At 46.7% G+C, this 17968-nt stretch overlaps 1 protein-coding gene across 1 annotated transcript in view; it reads right to left on the bottom strand.

The window, feature by feature from the left end:
* MYO16 (myosin XVI) overlaps window positions 1-17968 on the bottom strand; it is a 425887-nt gene that overhangs the window by 44807 nt on the left and 363112 nt on the right. Inside the window, exon 31 of the mRNA XM_081815515.1 lies at window positions 16123-17181. Within this exon, the coding sequence (XP_081671641.1) occupies window positions 16123-17181 (1059 nt within the window). The remainder of the gene's footprint in view (window positions 1-16122; window positions 17182-17968) is intronic.

Below are 17968 nucleotides of genomic sequence, written 5' to 3'. Positions count from 1 at the left end.
AGTGGGTAGAGGTCGAGGTGCTGTGAGGCCCCAGCAATGCACAGCCAGACCCCGGGATGAGGAATTCCTGCCCAGGATGCCAATGACGCTGAGGCTGAGAAACCTTGTTTTAAAACCTAAGTCAGATCATGTTATGTGCCCACTCAAGTCTCTCCAGTGGTTTCTATTTCATTTGCATTGAGACCCAGAGGCGTCCCGGGGCTGAGACCTTCCATCACCTGATACTCTGCTCGCCTTGGACCTCATTTCCAACTTCCCCCTTGCCATGTGGGCCTGGTAGCCCTCCACGAATGCATCCCACTCTCCAGAGAGAGCCCGGAGCTCTGCGTGTCGTTCAGGCTCTGTTCAAATCAGACCACCTTCTAGAGGATGGCACCTTTTTCTGCCGCAGCTCAATTTCTGTCCCCACTCCCTGCTTTAGTCTCCTACGTGGTCCTTCTGACTGCGGACGTATCACGTCCCCATCGTCTGTTTCCCGCGCGCCCCTTCCGGAGTGCGGGCACAAATCAGCGCAAGTGCCACGTGGGAGCTTAGGAAGGTGCCTGCACGCAGTAGGCGCTCAAGAAAATCTTTGTTGAAAGAAAGGGAAAACAGAATAAATAAACGAATCATCACAACCAAACTGCTATAGAAATTCTTGTTTTCTAACAGGAAACTACATGTTTTGCAATTAACATAGTTGACAATTTTACTTAACTGAAGAATCCATGTGAATGATTATGGAAAAATCTCAGTAACCATTTCTCCTCATTCACAGGAGATTCCTGGAAACATGAAAGGACTTCCACTGCTAACATACCTTTGCGTTTCTAATCTCCACTTATTTAAAATTATAAGGAAAGGAAAACTTCACATTGTGCGAGGTGAAAATTTCCTACATATTCAAAGGGCCAGAGCTGTTTGCTCTCCACCTGAGTGTTAACATGAGGGGAAGAAAGGACTTTGGGATATCTGAAATCTATTTCTGACCCACAGTGTGCATTCAGGTTTTCACTGTTGTGCTACCAATTATCACTGATAAATATTTCTTCCTTGTCCCACCGATATGCACGGTTCATGCATGCTCAGTTTTTAAAAATCTTACTGTACATGGCTTTGCGACCTCTAATCTCAGAAAACTGCAATCAGTTTGACAAGTCTTGGCTCTGGCATCTTGGTGCCTAGAGATGGGCAGAGGTGGGTTGACCAGGAGTCTATCGAGTGATGGTCGCGGACCCCACCCTCACTGGCCAAGGCCACATCCAAGGCCCAAGCGCCAGTCGGTCAATGCTTGCAGAAGACAGCTTCGGTCAATGTGTGCTTTGCTCATTTCCTCATCTTAAATAAAAGCTCCATTCACTCCCTAAATGTTTGTCATTTTTATTCTTTTTCTTAAAGACACCCCACACCTGCCCCCATGGTGTAAGCTCCAATGTTTGGAAAAAAACGCTGGTCTGGAAAGCCTTTCTGCTCAGAGAGGAGAGGGGAGAAGAGGACGGAGAGGAGAAGAGAAGAGGGGAAGGAAGAGGAGAAGAGCGGAGGTGAGAGAGGAGGGGGGGAGAGGAGGAGGGGAGAGGAGAGGAGAGGGGAGTCTGGCGCCGCCCGCTCTGCCCTGGGAGGCCGGCGCGTCTGCAGCTCATGCAGCGCCACCAGAGCGGTGGCCGGCCACTACTTAGGTAAGGGCATAACGTAAAGACTGCATTTTCTAAAATGCTATTGCTCCAGCAAAAATGTGTCCAGCTGGATGAGGCTGGAGGAGAGCTCAGAGACAGGAACAGGGAGCATTTAGACTCAGGCAGAGGCAGGCCTGGGTGGTCGGGGAGGTCCGCGTTATGGGTCTCCTGGAGCTGAGGGACTAAGTCAGCATCAGCGAGGCGCCTGGACACAGGACAAGTTTGGGGCTGTGCATGTTGACCTTCAAGCGACAGCCGCATGCCCAAGGGTGAAACTGAGTGGCAATTATTTGAGCCACAGCATCTACTAGGACCAAAAAGAAAGTGTGTGGGAGAGACTCAAGCATCCCTTAGTAGGGAGACCTCTTGCAGGGGAGAGGGGCAGTGGAAGGCGAGGCACAGTGACAGTGGACACAAACAGGCAGGTGTGGGCTCGGAATCGGGGCGGGGGGGCAGCAGGGGAGAGGGAGGCTGACAGCAGAGTGCGCCAAAGAAAGGTCGCAGAGAATGAGTGAGGAATGAGCAACAGAGTGTTTCTTTAAGAAGAATGCTTAAACACATCATTTCTCTCTTGGTTACCTTAACTTGAGATAATTTTAGAGTGTATTTTGGAAACATGGGAGACAGGATCCAGGTTTCATAACGCAGGAGAAAAACAAACTATTGCTGTTTGACTGATTTAATACTGAGAGTGCTATGCAAGGCAGAAAAAATGTGAAAATACATTTTAAACTCATTACTCATGCTGGCTCTAATTCATTCCGCAACTCTATAGGAAAATTCCTCTCCAGGAAGGCTACTGCACGGAGGGAATGCGCTTGTTTTTTCCTCTTTGGCATTAAGGAAAGGTACAAACACTGAGAGACGTGGCTGGCATAGTCCTGCTACTTCTCAAGTTCTTGTTCCTAAAACTTGGGAGTTACAGCGAGACTGTGCTTACAGATACACATAGATGGTGCATAATTAAATTTGGATGGGATCACTTAGGCCCCAGATCGGCAGCTCGTGTGTGAGTTACAAGGAACAATGTCTCTTACAGCTCTGATTTTTCTAAAATCTTACATTATCGCACGTGAGGAAGAACTAGAAATAAGGAGTTAGCACCCCCACGTTGCCCTGCGTTCTGCTATAACAAGCTTCTAGGAAGTGAATTAAACTTTTTAAAAAATACACGCTAGCATTGCCCGAACACAGGGCCTACTGTCTCAGAGAAAGACAAACGTCAGGTGTAAGGATGCACCTAGACCTTGTCTGATCCTAACCTCAAACAAGCAGACAGACACCCCCCGCCCCGTGCAGGCTTGTGACACAAGACATGAGACAGGAGCAGAGGGGGTCTGACTACAGTGCGTCCACTCACACGGAGGGGCGCTCGCGGTGTCTGTTTTGTACAGCGCACGTCTAACTGACCCCAAGCCATGTGAATCGGATTTCGTCGTCCCTTTGCTGAGAGTTGCAGAAATGTATGAAGAGCAGGCTTCAGTGTATAACAGTAGGGGGCCCTGGGGACAGAACACCAGGCTTCCGTGCGATTACCCTTAGGACACAGCCACATCCCACAGTCTGCTTGTATTTCTATAGGAACCCATTACTTAAGAAACAGAAAAAACAGAGCACCTTAGCAATCACAAAGCATGGGTGGGTTGAGAAAACATAATTGCCCAAGGCTACTGACCTTAAAAGGCTAGCGCCAGTCCCCAGCACACCTTCCTACTCTATAATGACCCTTCAGAAATCGCCACTCTTGAGTACATCAAAATTCCTCTTGAGTTGTGTTTTAGGCGTTCTTCTGCGGCAGGAAGTGCCACCAACACTTATCTTCTGGGTTAAGTGGGGTAGAATGGAAATGCTTCCTTGTCCCCTACTCCTAACTCCTGCTACCCACTCCCCTGCCAAGTGCAAGGAGAGGGTTTGCGCTAGAAACGCCAACTGAATCAGGAAATAGAGTGATATCTTCAACAACATATGTGCCGAGCAGGGGAAGAATGTATTGATAGTAAAGCTAAAAAATGACTGTCAGTATAAATAAGGTTTTTAGAACCCAAAAAATGCACAGAAAATTATGTTGTGCCAATTTTCTTTTAAATTTAACTAACTGGATCCTTTTGTGCCCATCTATTCTGTCCCTGCCATAATGGGAAACAAATCACGCCAATTCCTTCCCTCTCCGCGTACTCGGGGAGCTCGCCTCTCCTATAATTAGCTGGACATGAAACATCTAAACACCACGCCGGCCTGGCTCGGAGACCCATTCCTCATGTATAATTTCATAGGTCATGTGGTTATTTATATTGCTGTTATTTTTACATTTCCTGAGTGCCAGGTGGTAATGTAAATCCAGGAGTCGTGGAATGCAGAGCCTGCGAGGCGGCTCAGGCAGCCTGGGCAGCTTTCGTTTGGGTGAATGGGTCCTCCCCGCTTTCTCCAGAAAGCAAAAGTGAGGAGGATAATCCTCTGCTCTCTGATGGGGAAGCTGTAGTATTTGCAACACTTGCGCAGCGTCACGGACGGTGAGCTAGCGATGCCTAGCATCTCAAGACCAACACAGAGGAGCTCCACGTACCTGCACCAGGGCACGCATCCTTCCTTACGTAAATGACCGGTACCCACCCCCCAGATCCTGGAGAGCCTGAAAGGGCATTTATTTATTTATTTATTTATTTTTCATGAGCATTATACTGAGCCTATTTTGTTTCTTGGCATTTGGTCACTTTTATATATAGCTAGTAATTGAGTCCCTCTTGGCTTTTTAATAGATGATTTGCTTTAAGAATAACTACTTTGGTCCTTAAGAAAAATACGATCTATGTTGCTCCATTTCAGGGATATTAGCTTGCATTCAGCCTTAGCCACGATGCTCTAGTCCCTGCTGCCCCCCGCCCCCCCGCCCGATCTCCTCCGCATACACCTTTAGCACAACCAGAAGTTTGCTGATTCACACACAGGTCCCACAGGACAGGAAAACTCTAGCTGTGAACACTAATTTCACTGGTGTGGTTGCAGCAGGTGAGAGAGAACCACTAAAATCATCGAAAGTTAAAAAAAAAAAATAGCAGTGATGTATGCGGAGTCTTTTCAAAATCTTTGTTCAGGAGGAATCACAAAATGTACCCGCCTCAGATACTAATAACCAGAAGGGCACAGGCGGGGGCCAAAAGAAGAGGCACCAACCATATACCTTAAGCCTGTTGTGTTAACATCTAACTGGGGAGAAACTGGACAGGCCTGGGGCCAGGACACCCAGGTGGAGGGTGGGGGGTGCGCTTGGGACCCCGCAGGCCCCGAACAGTAGTCATGTCCAGCTCCTACTGGGACATTTCAATATTTTAACAGCAATAGGGTGGTCCCCCACTCATCTCTCGAGGAACAATCCCACCTGAGAGCCAGTAACTCTGAGGCCTTCAGTAACGAATTAAAAATATCTATATAGGGGTGCCTGGGTGGCACAGTCGGTTGAGCGTCTGACTCTCAGTTTCAGCTCAGGTCACGATCTCAGGGTCGTGGGATCGAGCCCCGCGTCAGGGTTCCTGCTCAGTGCGGGGTCTGTCTGTCTCTCTCCCTCTGCTCCTCCCCCCCATTTGTGCTCTCTTTCTCTCTAAAAAATAAATAAATAAAACCTTTTTAAAAAATAAAATAAAAAAATAGAAGTATCTATATAGATTTAAATTCTTGTCAAAATTCTTGATGAGCCACATGGACTGTGTTTTTGGTAGCTTCTGGGATTGCATCCTTTACCGAGGGCAGGCTGGTTGGTGCTACTAATTCCTTATGCCTCCAAATCATATGTGCACGTGAGGGCATTTCCCTTGAGCTGCCGCAGCGACGTATCACAGCGCTGACATCAGGTACTCGGAAGGGAGGAGCACCTGGGACCCCGTGGGGCGAGGCTGAACCTGTATCTCAAAAGGATGCTCATTTCATCCACTACAGAAGAAAGAAACCACTAAATGGCCAACCACCATACACCCTGCAACTAAGCATCTCTCGTTAATCATTGTTTTTTTTAAAGATTTTGTTTATTCATTTGACAGAGAGAGACACAGCAAGAGAGGAAACACAAGCAGGGGGATTGGGAGAAGTAGAAGCAGGCTTCCCGCGGAGCAGGGACCCCAACACGCAGCTCGATCCCAGGACCCTGGGATCATGACCTGAGCCGAAGGCAGATGCTTAACAACTGAGCCACCCTGGCGCCCCTCATTAATCATTGTTAAAGTGTGTATGTTTCCACTTAAATGAATATAGAAAAATCAAAGAGAGACATCTGTCCTTTCCACATACCGTAATGGAGCTACTCCAAAACACAACTTGATTATGTCACCATGCCTTGTGCAAAACCCTATAATCATAGTGCAGGATGGAGCACAGACTGGTCCCTAGCATGGGGGCTAGGGTCCTCCCGCCCTGGTTCTTTCTCTCCTCGTGTTTGGTCTCAAATCCCACCTTCTAGACCAGTGTTCCAAAGGATATATTTACAGGCTGGGAAATCAGTTTAGTGGGTCATGATAAGCATTTAAAGATGAAGGAGAATAGAACCAAATGAATAAAAAAGCAGGATTTCACAAGCTTTGAGGCTAAGTAGTGTTTTGTGACACCCAAATCGTGTCTTCATGCAAACTGTCTCTCACCGCCTGGATACACTGGAGTTTTCATGTTTCCCTGCTGTGAGCTGCTTCTGAACAGACCCCACATTTTATTTTAAAAATCCATACCTCTTGGTACAATGTCTGGCACAAAACAGATCCTTGCTGCATTTTTAGAATAAACAAAAAAAATGAGTGAAGCTTGCCCTTTTTACTTGATGATCTTTCTAAACCTCTTTGAAAACATCAGGCAAACAGCAGTACAAAATATTGCTAGTTGAACCATCTTGCCTGGAGTTAACCTCTAATTTTTCTTTTTTTTTTTTTTAAGATTTTATTTATTTATTTTAGAGACAGAGCACAAGAGGCGGGAGCGGGAGAGGGAGAAGCAGACTCCCTGCTGAGCAGGGAGCCCGATGCGGGACTCGATCCTGGGACTCCAGGATCATGACCTGAGCCGAAGGCAGTTGCTTAACCAACTAAGCCACCCAGGCGCCCCTCTAATTTTTCTTAAGTCCTGAGAAGAACTGCACATTTTGGGGCCATGTCATAGAATGATTTTATTATCTGGAGAAAAAAAAAAAAAGGAACATTTCTCCTAAAATCATTACAAAGGGTTCCTAGGATGGATTCAATCCTCACAGCAGTGAAAATGCTCTCTGATTGGCAGCTGAACCACATTGCTGGGTCTTCTAATAATCATCAGATCACAAAGGCGTTTTTATGATCCCTCATCACCAAACATGAGCTCAGTGCCTCTGTCCCGTGTCGCTCCTCAGCCTCTGGAAATTAGACACAATTCCAAGGCTCCATAAGTGAACGATGGAGACCCCCTCCCTGCACACCACAACTACACCAGTGAATTAATGTTAACAATTAGAGTTTTACTGTCTTGTATGACACGCAGGTGATTCAATAAACCTCTAGTTGTGCTCAGGTGTATGTGGAGGCGATCAGGGGTGGCCAGAAGGCACTGGAACAACACAGTAAGCCTGGAATGCAAGCTAATGTCCCTGAAATGGGGCAATGTAGATTATGTGTTTCAGGAGTTATTTTTAAAGCAATTTATCTATTAAAAAATCCAAAAAGGACTCTCTTACTAGCTATATAGAAAAGTAGTTAAATACCAAGAAACGAAATAGAGTCAATCCAATTCTCAAGAAAATAAAATACATAAATAAGTACCCTTTTGCTCTAGAGGATCTGGGGCTGGGCACTGGTTGCTTCCCTAAGAAAGGACATGCAAGTGGGTGGAAGTACATGGGTGCGTGCGCCCCCCCCCCCGCTTTAAGTCAGGTGTTTGTACCTTGATGTGTCCCCTCCATCCTGCTGTGAAATCTAGCCTGGCCCCATCGGCTGGTAATCTCACCTGAGAACAGTTTAAGCAAATGTAGCTCCAGCAAACGGAGGTGACGTCAGAAGGTAATTTAATAGCTGGGAGCTTTGGTTCCCTTTTCAGTAACATGGAAATGCCTTTGTAGGGCTCGTAGCTTTCCCCCACTGCTTTGCCCACATCTTCTCTCTCACACTTACTTCTTCGTGGATTGTCCATCTTTACACATCAAAGAATAATTAAACCAAAATCCCAGATGCGCACATTTGCCTGGGAAATACCCTCCTGTACCCAGTGTGTATATATGTCAGTTCTTCCATTCTTTAGAAGGAAATTTTCCTTTGAAAAATTAGGTTTGATGATGAGCCTAGAGGTTTGGGTGTGAAGAAGAAATAGATTTCTCAGCAATTCTGGGTAATGTACAAATTCTCGGGCATCGAGGTACAGTGAGTGTTCTGATGTAAATCTGTGTAATGTCAGATCTAGCTCATGCCTGCCATTGTCTGGACCCTGCGCTTTTGAGGACTTAGTCACCTGAGTGGAGAGCAAATGGAACAAGGTTGTTTGCTGTCTTATTACGATTAACATAGGCCAGTAGTTGCAAATGTGTGTGGGTACGAACACTGCAGATTTCAAGGAGAAACGAGAAAAAGATGGAAGTAAAAGCCAGAGCAGAAAAAAAATCTGTGAAGCTTCGCACACAGTGGATGCTAGGTGACCGTTGTGGACTCATGGAACGGAGGGCTGGATAAAGTGATACTGGATAGAGCTAACTCTCAGGTAGTGTGAGCTTTTCTAGGCTAATCTGAGGATTAATCATAAAAATGATTCAAGTTGGCATAAAGGACCTGAACACTGGTAGGTAATTAAGAAATAGGTTTTCCTCTGCCAATACTCTTAAGGAGAAAGAGAACATGGCACCAATCCAGCCCATCTTTAGGAAAACTTTCCACGCACCATGTTGCTTTTAAGCATTTCTTCACAAAAGGAAGAAAACCCCAGGATGTTGTATTATGTAGCAATAATGAGATGCAGATTGTCAGGAAGGTCTTTATTAACTTGCTTAAGGAGAGCTGCTGAGTGCCTCACAAGATAAAGCACCCGGCTTCTCTTTGGAGCCCCCCGTGGGAGTTTAATTCACAATCCCGTATAGAGACCCACAATACACAATAGCTGCTTCCTTTAACGGGTTGATAGCATGAAAAATATTTACTGGTTATGAAAGATAATCCACTTCTGAAAAGACTGCCTCTTTTTTTCTTCTTCTTCAGAATTCCAGGTACAATAGCTTCTTCTCCCGCTGACAGCGCATCATAGAACATCCCAGTTGTGATGGTTTCTCGGCTGCATTTGGCTCATTTCAGAAACGATGAGCTATTTATGCAAGACACATATCTCTGCTAAGAGTGGCATGCTAGTGGCTATGGATTCACAGCTAATATATTCAGGTAATTTCCCAATATAATTCACATGACTCAAAGGTTACTTTTTGATCAGGTTGATCTACATAGTTAATTGTCACCATCCTCTGCTTGGTTTTGCTCCTGGGTTTCAAAGGATAACAGAGCAGCATGGTCCAGTGGACATCCACGGTCATGAGACCTGTGGGCTGAATATTTTCCCAACAAATCCTGCTTGAGGGGCAAGGACTGGAAGCCGGACAAGAGTATTTGGTCCAGACATGTTTCTATTACCTGCATCTCTGTTTCCAGATTGACATAATTCAGAAACTAATGAATTGCTATTGTTTTTGGTTTTTGTCTAGAACGTCACCAAGAGGCGAATGATGGAGGCTTTTTCGAATGTCTTTCTCCCATCCCAATCATGGGGGCTGTTGAAAATCACTGAAAAGACAGAGTATGCCCTCTTCCCATATCTTTCCCTGGTCATGAGTTTCCATTTAACTTCAGAAAGGGATGATTCTCTCAGACAGAGACTTTGTAGCAGTTAAAATTTGTAATCGTTTGTGGAGACTAAGAATGGCCTCACGGAACAGAAATAGAAATTTCTCCTGAGTTTCGGAGAAAGGAGCCGTGTCTGATTCCTGACTCTGGGATAGGTTAGTTCCTGTGATTATGGGAGAGTCACTTAATCCCTCAAACTCTCAGATTGCTCATTAGCCAAGGGGGAGGCTAGCACCTGCTTCACTCGCCTCACACAGGGCCGAGGGTCTGGGGACATCTGCGTGCTTGGCCAACAGGAAAGAACCACTCACAGACGTCGGCTATTAATATTATTAACAGAATACCATTAACAAATGTTCCATCGCATTTCCGAGTATTTTCCATTACACGAGGTCATATGCGCATACCCAGAAGTGCTACTAACCCTCTGGGTCATCCCCCTCCTCCGGCTCTTTGCAGTCTTTGTTGGGGAAGATCCGAAGAGTTCCTGCTGAACTCCCACGTGGCGAGGAGACACAATGGAGCGCATTCAGAGCTGTGTTGTGGACCTTCCAGGTAGAAAGCTCGCCCTGCCCTGATCCCATGCAAGGCAAGGAGTGCCCTCTGTTCTCTCTCTGCCTTTTCGGCAGCCTTCACTCCCGTGCTCTAATGGGGCCCGTGTACCCTGAGCTCACATGTCCCCACGCACACATGACGCCTCTCCACCAAATCAGGAACAAGCCCAGCACTGGACTCATGGGCCACCTGGAGCTCAATTACGGACCCACTGGTGGTTTATGACCCTCCGGCTAAAGCCTCTCTCCTCCACTAGAATTTCACTCACCAAAACCGGACGGACCCGCCTGTGTCCTATAGTCGGTGAGAGAGCAGGGACAACACGAATTTCTCCATTTCTCGATTCCCAGTAGCAAGCCCTGTGCTTCCACTAGGTAAATGTATTAGGGAATTAGCTCTGCGAGTTAATGCAAGTCCGTTACGGGCCCCCAGTTGCACAACTGCCCTGGAGGAATTCTTGGGCACTTATAAAGAGAAGGTGCTATAAATTGCGAGAAGAATGTCACAAACGTTCACAACAAATATTAGACATTTAAAAAAAAAAAAACTGTCCCATTCATATAGAAGACAAAGAGCTTTGTGCTGTTAACGTAGGTAAGTTTGGCTACTGATCAATCTATTAAAAATGAAAGCTTATTTCTAAGTGGAGATGAGCTAAGTATGATTTGGGAGATTAGAACCACTGCAAACACATCCCAAATACAGAGGTTCCCTGTTACTGCAGAGGGGCTGAGAACTTGGTGAACACAGTCCTTTTCTCACACAGAGGTAGCTTCTCCTCCTGTCAAAGCTCGGGCTCATTTGCACGGGGAAAACCTACACAGCACGTCCTTGCCTCCTAGCCACTTACTGAGAGACAGAGAACTTGCTTCTCTGGGGTGTTAAGCTCATCTTTCCAAAGGACTTACTCATTTGGAAAATAAGGGACATTTAGTGTTGACTCAAAATTGTTCCAGAATGCAGAGGAATGCCTTGTTTGCATGGGAGGCAGACTCTTATGTGAGGCAGGAAGGCAGACACATCAGTAAACTATGTGCTTGTCTGTCCACGCCCTTCATGATTTTCAAGATGCCTCAGGCCACCCCCCCCATCTCAAGCCCTCCCCCCAAATAAATCATGATGGAGAGAAACCGAGCAGGGAGGGAGGAAGACAAGCAGCCCCTGCACAGGACAAAGTGCTAGAAGAACCCGCATAGAGGCAGGAAGCCTATGGGATGCCAAGCTCTGCATCCCATTCTGGGAGGTCGAGATTTGCATGGAACAGAGCAGTTTCCTCTGCTGTGATCTCACTAGCATGAGGCAGAGATTGAATGAAGATGGTGTCCAAACTTGTGCTTCAAACACAAGGACAGAATGGCAGCTTACAGACATCGCCCTCGAGCAAGTCAGACTTCTGCCAGCAATTTCATGACATTTCAGTGATTTTAAAGCATTCTTCTTGTTACTAAACAATGAATAAGTAGCTACTTAACTTGGCATGGAAGCATCTAAACCTCATAAAATATTGATTTCAGAAGCAACTGTATGTCTTTTGCAACGCTGGTCTTTTAGTTCTGTTTGGGTGTAATACTTAGAGATCCACCCTTTTTAATTTTATCTTTTGTGGTAGTACGGGGGGCTGCCTGCACCAGCTGCCCACCTCAGGGGCTGCCCTCGAAGCCCATGTAGAAGATCTCGCAGGCCAGTGTTCTTTCAGTAGAAAGCTAACCCCTGAGAATCATTTTGTCTCTATCGTGAAAAATGATGCCCTGGTTTCCAGAAGCGGGTTTCTCTTAGGAGCCTCAGGCTCAGGTCGGTGAAGGCTGAAATGGATCCACTGGTCTGGACAAATTAAGGTGATGTAGTAAATCTTTTATTTTTTTCTAAAGGACTTTTTAAATTAAATATTTGTAAATATTTATTAATAAACTGACTTGACAATGGAATGCACTTCAGAATAGTCCAGTGGGGAACAAGGTGGGTGGGAAAGACTGGAGATGAAGCAAGATTGGCCATGGAGAGAGTTCATTCATGTATTCCCTCTACTTTTGCGTATGTTTGAAATTTTCCATAAGGCCAACTGTAAAAAGAACTCCCTTTTAAACAAATGGCCCTAAGGGATAAAATAATAAACTGTGAAAGTTCAGCTATAGAACACTGATTTAAAACTCAAAATATTCTTACTCAGAATGTGTATGCAATAAAATAAAGCATTTGAAATGAACAGTGATTTCCATTTGGCTTAGGTGATTTTCTTTAAGTAAAAATACCTCAAGGGCTAGGTCTATTAAATACAGTCATATGTCAAGCTGCTTTTTTTCAGGTAGGTTTTCATCAAATAGGTATTTAATAAACATCTATATGCAAAGAAACTCTGTACATTTTTTGTTGTTATTTACATCATTTTTAACCACCTATTTATATCTTATAAACTATGGATGAGAAATATCAAAAGTAATAAAACAATTTTTGTAAAAATATTCTGCAAATCAGACTTTTTCTTAATTCAGCCGGGCTCTCCTCCTTCCTTCTCCAGATGTTGGAGGTGTGCTGCATTTTTGTCAAAGTCCTATCAGCCTGGTCTTTTCAATGAGTGGAGAATGACATGCTCATTTTATTTCATGTTCTAGATAAACGCAACCGGACTCTGGGATACCATTTGGAACAATGGAGCACCCTAGTGGCCTACACAAGCCAATGAATCTCTCCTTCCATTCGAATTAGGTCTCACGATTTTTGAAACGAAGCAACTAGAAATAATTGGCATAATATTAGTCATATTCTATCAGATGAAAAACATTTTGTGACCGAATGGGATAACCGCATCTAGAAAGGCATAGGTAATTAAACATTTAGTCACTCTCAACGTTAAGGGCCAAGTGGCCCACATACGCTATTCCAAAACTGTATATATACTCCCAAGCTGTCACGTACATGTTCCGCATTTTAAATTTGTGAAACTGTTTTCTCCACCCCAACTCTAGGACTCCGACTTGTTGTACCTCAGGCAAGCAAACGTGAACGTTTAAACCCTTGTCCTCTGTTTCCTGCTGTCCGAGGCACCACCGTGCTGGTCGACAGAACTGCTTCTGCAGCAGAATCACTGCACTCGAGTCATGTGATGTCGCGCACAGTAGGATGGCGCTGAGAGCAAGGGGGTCTGCTCTGTGCCTCATTTTTCCCATCTGTGAAATGGGGATCATAGTAGCAGAGAGCTTCTCGTCTTGAGAGAATTAAATGGGTCATGGAAACAATGACTGCCCAGTAGGCACTACGGTCATTGGCTGTCAGCATCATTCCTCTGGGGCTGTGGGCCCATCACCATCCGCATCCTTCTGTCTGCATGCGTGCATCCTGAATTCTTAGAATCTGAGTGACTTCATATGCCTCAGGTCACATGCCCTCAAGTCAATAGAAAATCAACCGTTTGGGGGAAGATAATATTTGTGAAATCCTATATCTAAGTCTGCAGAATAGTGATGGAGCAGAATTACACACCATAGGGCTTCATGACGTCGTTACTACACACAACTCATTGTCCTTTCTGTTTTAACTGGAAATGCCCATAGCAGGGTAATAGGGAGCAGCGTAATCTCCTCAAGGTCACTTTCCAAAGAAGCGAGGGGAATATCCTGAACGCTTCTGCAAAATTTGCAGAACAATTTCCCCAGACCACAAATCCAAGAAATGAGCTGTAATTAATTTAGGTGCCTGGAGGGTGAATTAGCCGCCCACTGGATTATTTGGTAAGAAAGCCATTTCAGGTGAAAATAAGAACATCTTTGAATATAAAGAGGGTAAAGTAGACGATTTAAAGCCTTAAAGGGAAGAAATCCCAAGACTACAGTAAATCATTAATAAGAGCCATTCAATTCATTCAGAAGAAAATGGATTACTGACTTCAGGATCAAACTGTGTAAACCTTAATCATCATATAGCAGCTCCAGTGATTAGTTTCAGCATGAAGACCTTTTCTCTTCCACATCTTATCTTTAGCCCCTTTTATTCTAAAAGAACAACCTATAAGATCCCATGAGAACATGCCATGCAAACGCACAAACCTATTTCCCACATCACGGACCATCAAGAATTACCAAGTTCTCAAATGTGGAGTTGGAGCTCCAGTAATCTGGTGTGTGAGGATGACCTGGTCTCATATTGTTAAATTTTTGGTTTACAGCTACCGTGCTGGGGCAGAAGTTGCCAATTCATGTATTTATGAGAAAGTCATAAATGACTAAAGCCAATTTTTTCAAACAAAGAGTGTTTTGTAAAAGCCCACGGTAGAAAAACAGGTATTTTATAATTTTAGATTTGAACTAACAGTACTGTACTTGAGGTTTTGATACGTGTTCTCAAATACTGGCTTATTCCACCACAGGGAAATATAATTAGCAAATTCACGCACCATGCCTGGAGGCCCCACCGTACTTCTCACTACACTGAGTCCTCAGCTCAGGGATTTCCAGATGACAAGGTGTGTCTAGAAATCCATTCACTTCACTTTCCTGAATAGAGTCAAGAAGAATTCACCCAATTCCTAACTACGGTCAAATGAGCTTTATGAGGTTTTAATTAACTTTTAGTTCTAAAAGCAAATATTAATTTGTGCATTTAATGCTTTTCTCGTAGATTCCATTTTGTTCCTTCAAATATAATATATGACTTGTGAAATTCAAACATTCTTCTACTTACAAAGACAATTTCATTTATTAATGGCTCTGTACTTAAATTGTTAGTAAAACAAACAACTGGCATATTTATCCGAAGAATAAATAGGGAGTAGGTTATTTATTCATTTGCTAAGTGTTGTTACCTCGATCTACTTTTCACTTATTCAGATTGCTTTCTAGATTATTTCTAGAGTTTTTCTAATTTTCCTAAATGGAAAAGTAATTTTCCTAATCAAATGATGAAAGCTAACATGTTTATATATTTTCTTTTGGAGAGACAGCAAGTGAATGTGTGTATAAAAAGTTACATCATCAAGCAACATTTTATTTCCAATCCTACCACTTGACCTTGAGGGGGCCTTTACCTCTTCACCTCAAGGTTTCCCATCTGTCTGTAAAGCGAGGATGTTAATAGTTGCCTTTTACTGGAAGGGGTGGGTATTAATGGCATCAAGACTAAGGAGACCTGTTAGAACTTCCTTAAAGAGAAGAAGCTTTATATTAATGTAATTTTTCCTCAAAACACAGAACATTGGGAAATACCTTGCTTCTGTATAAAAGCCTTAGGAGGTTTTCTCTGGGAAGATGATTTATGTCATTGGTGATTATTATGCGAACCTCCACCAAACAACACCATTGGCACAAAGGTTACCTTATCTGAATGAAGTAGCATGTGGTTAGCAAAAATTCCTTATGGGGATCTTTTTGTTAGCTATCTTCTGCTTTTACAGGAACACAAACTACAGGCTCTTTTTTTTATACAGGCAACTGCTGGTGGCTGCAGTAGCCGGGGGTTTTGCTCACTAAGTGAGTGGACTGTCAGTGCAAGCCACGCCTTAGGCTGAGCTGCTCCATGGGAAGATACAGGAATTCACAGATGGGAGTTAAAATGCTCCGTGGGTGGTACATGAACAGAAGAAAAATCATTCATCCAAAGCAATATCAAGGTGAGCAGTATTAAGTACAAGGTAGTGATGGGCAGGTCTTCAGCCCAGACACCTGGCCTGGAAGTGAGATGGACAGCCAGACAGAAGGACACTCAGGCATTCATGGTGAACCCTGAATCAAATGGGAATCGGCCAGATAATGCTACAAAAATGTCCACTTCCGCGTTAGAAGGGAGCATTAGTAGAGAAAAGAGAACAACAGCTCAAATTTAATCTCGCTCCAATCCTTACAAGTCATAAAAACGTACCGAACCCAGTTTTAGCACTGTGTGTTTTTATATCACGAGCCTTTCCGTGCAAAACGGAAAGGTGAATTCTTACCCACTTGACCACATGGGCCGCATACGATTTTTCACGCTGTCATCTGCCCTGAATGGCCAGCCACTGGCCTCCCGCAGTGTGTGCACGTGTGTACGTGCGCGCGCGCTTCAGCCCGCGGACACGGAGGCCGAGAGGGACGCCCATCTCAGTGTGCCCCCCCGGGTGTCGGTTCCCCTACCTTCGGGCTCCCTGATCCTCCGCCCCGCCGCGGACTTCCGGAGCACGCTCCTTCCAGAGCTGAAGAGGCTGGTGAGCTCGTCCAGAGGGCTGCCGGGCGCCCTGCAGTTCGGGGGGCTGTAGGGCCCCGGGGAGGAGGGGCTGGCGCTGGCCTTCCGGTGCTCGGCCCTGGCTGCCCGCCCGGGGGAGTAGGGGGCCTTGGAGAAAGAGCTGCACGGGCCCCCCGCGGGCGCCGAGCTGGGCGGCTGGGGCGCTTTGGACACGTCGGGGCCGGCCGCCGCCGCTCGGCCCGCGTTCCCCGCGGGCTCCGGGGGGAAGGCGAAGTGTGTGGGCGGCCGGGGCGCCGGAGGGGGCGGCGGCGTAAGGGGGGACCCGCTCGCTGCGGGTGGGCCGGGGGACGCGGGCCTGTCCCCGTCGCCTTTTTGGTTCTTGGCGTGCTGTGGCGACAGGGGGCTCGAGCCTTCGGCCTGCACCGGGTACTTGAGGTTGGTCTCCAGCACGGGCAGCTTCTTCACCTCCAGCGGCGTCAAGGGCGACTCGTCGGACGCCGGGGAGCAGGTGACAGGGGTCGGGGGGAACACCAGGAGCGGGGGACGGTGAGGGAGCAGGTTGGGGAAAGGGGCCGGGATGTCGCACGCGTCTTTGCAGGGCCCAGCGGCCTGGCCGCCCCCGTCGCCGTCCTCCCAGGTGACGGGGTTCCGACTGTCGCTCAGCAGAGGGGGCGACGCGGACGCCTCGGGGGGCACGAAGTACTTCATCTCCTCGTACACGGCCTCGGCCTGCTCGGGGCTGCCGGCGCGGCCCGCCATCTCGATGTAGACGGGCTCGGGCTCGGGCTCGGGCGGGGGCCGGGGCTCGGGCGGGGCGCGCGCGGGGGGCGCGGGGGGCGCAGGGGGCGCAGGGACCCCGGGCGCGCGCTGCGGGCCGCTTCTGCGCCGCGCGCCCGCCATGTCCTCCGAGGAGCCGCTGAGCCGGGTGTTGGGGCTGCGCTTGGGCTTGCGAGGGGGAACCTTCTTCATGGTGCTGTAGTCGTCGCTGTGAGGTCGGGGCCGGGTGAGCACTGCAGGGGGACAGCGGAGGGATGGCAGGTGTTAGCCAGACCCCGGGCCCCCCGCGAGCACCCGCCTGCCTCCCTCCACCTTCCAGAGCCCCAGACTGCCAGGGAGGAAACCTATTCAGATCTTGGAGCTGGAGGCCGCAGCTACCCGTTGAGGAAGGGGTCATGTGGGCAGCAAGGCGCCTGGGATTGCCAGCCACCTGCGAAGGGGGAGTTCCTGGTGAAGCCCTGGGAAGGGCCTTTCAGATCTGCTGCTGGAACCTACTAGACCTGAACGCTTGGGGCCTGATGCAGCTGTGAGGTAAGTGTTGGCTGAACCGATCCTCACGATTTTAGAGACCAGAAAATAAAGACTAGGGCCAGCAAGCACATGAGCTAGTTAGTGGCATATGGATGCTTCCTGAAGGAAATTCCTAAGCTCAATGTAAGGGGTATACAGTGAACAAAACACCAACAGAAACACCAAGGTGCATGGAGAGATTATTTTCTTAGAAAAGAACTTTATGAAACACGATGCTTGGGGTGAGTTTTACAACATATTTGAATCCTTAAGAGAAACACATATTTAACAGGGAAATCAAGAGTGCAACATTGGGCGCCTGGGTGGCTCAGTCGTTAAGCGTCTGCCTTCGGCTCAGGTCATGATCCCAGGGTCCTGGGATCGAGTCCCACATCGGGCTCCCTGCTCCGCGGGAAGCCTGCTTCTCCCTCTCCCACTCCCCCTGCTTGTGTTCCTGCTCTCACTATGTCTCTCTCTGTCAAATAAATAAATAAAATCTTAAAAAAAAAA

The sequence above is a fragment of the Leptonychotes weddellii genome, chromosome 3 (genome assembly GCF_054177405.1).
Source record: "Leptonychotes weddellii isolate Sample4059 chromosome 3, ASM5417740v2, whole genome shotgun sequence".
NCBI lineage: Eukaryota > Metazoa > Chordata > Mammalia > Carnivora > Phocidae > Leptonychotes > Leptonychotes weddellii.
Note: the sequence above shows the minus strand (reverse complement) of the source record. Positions and strands in the feature narration are given on the sequence as shown.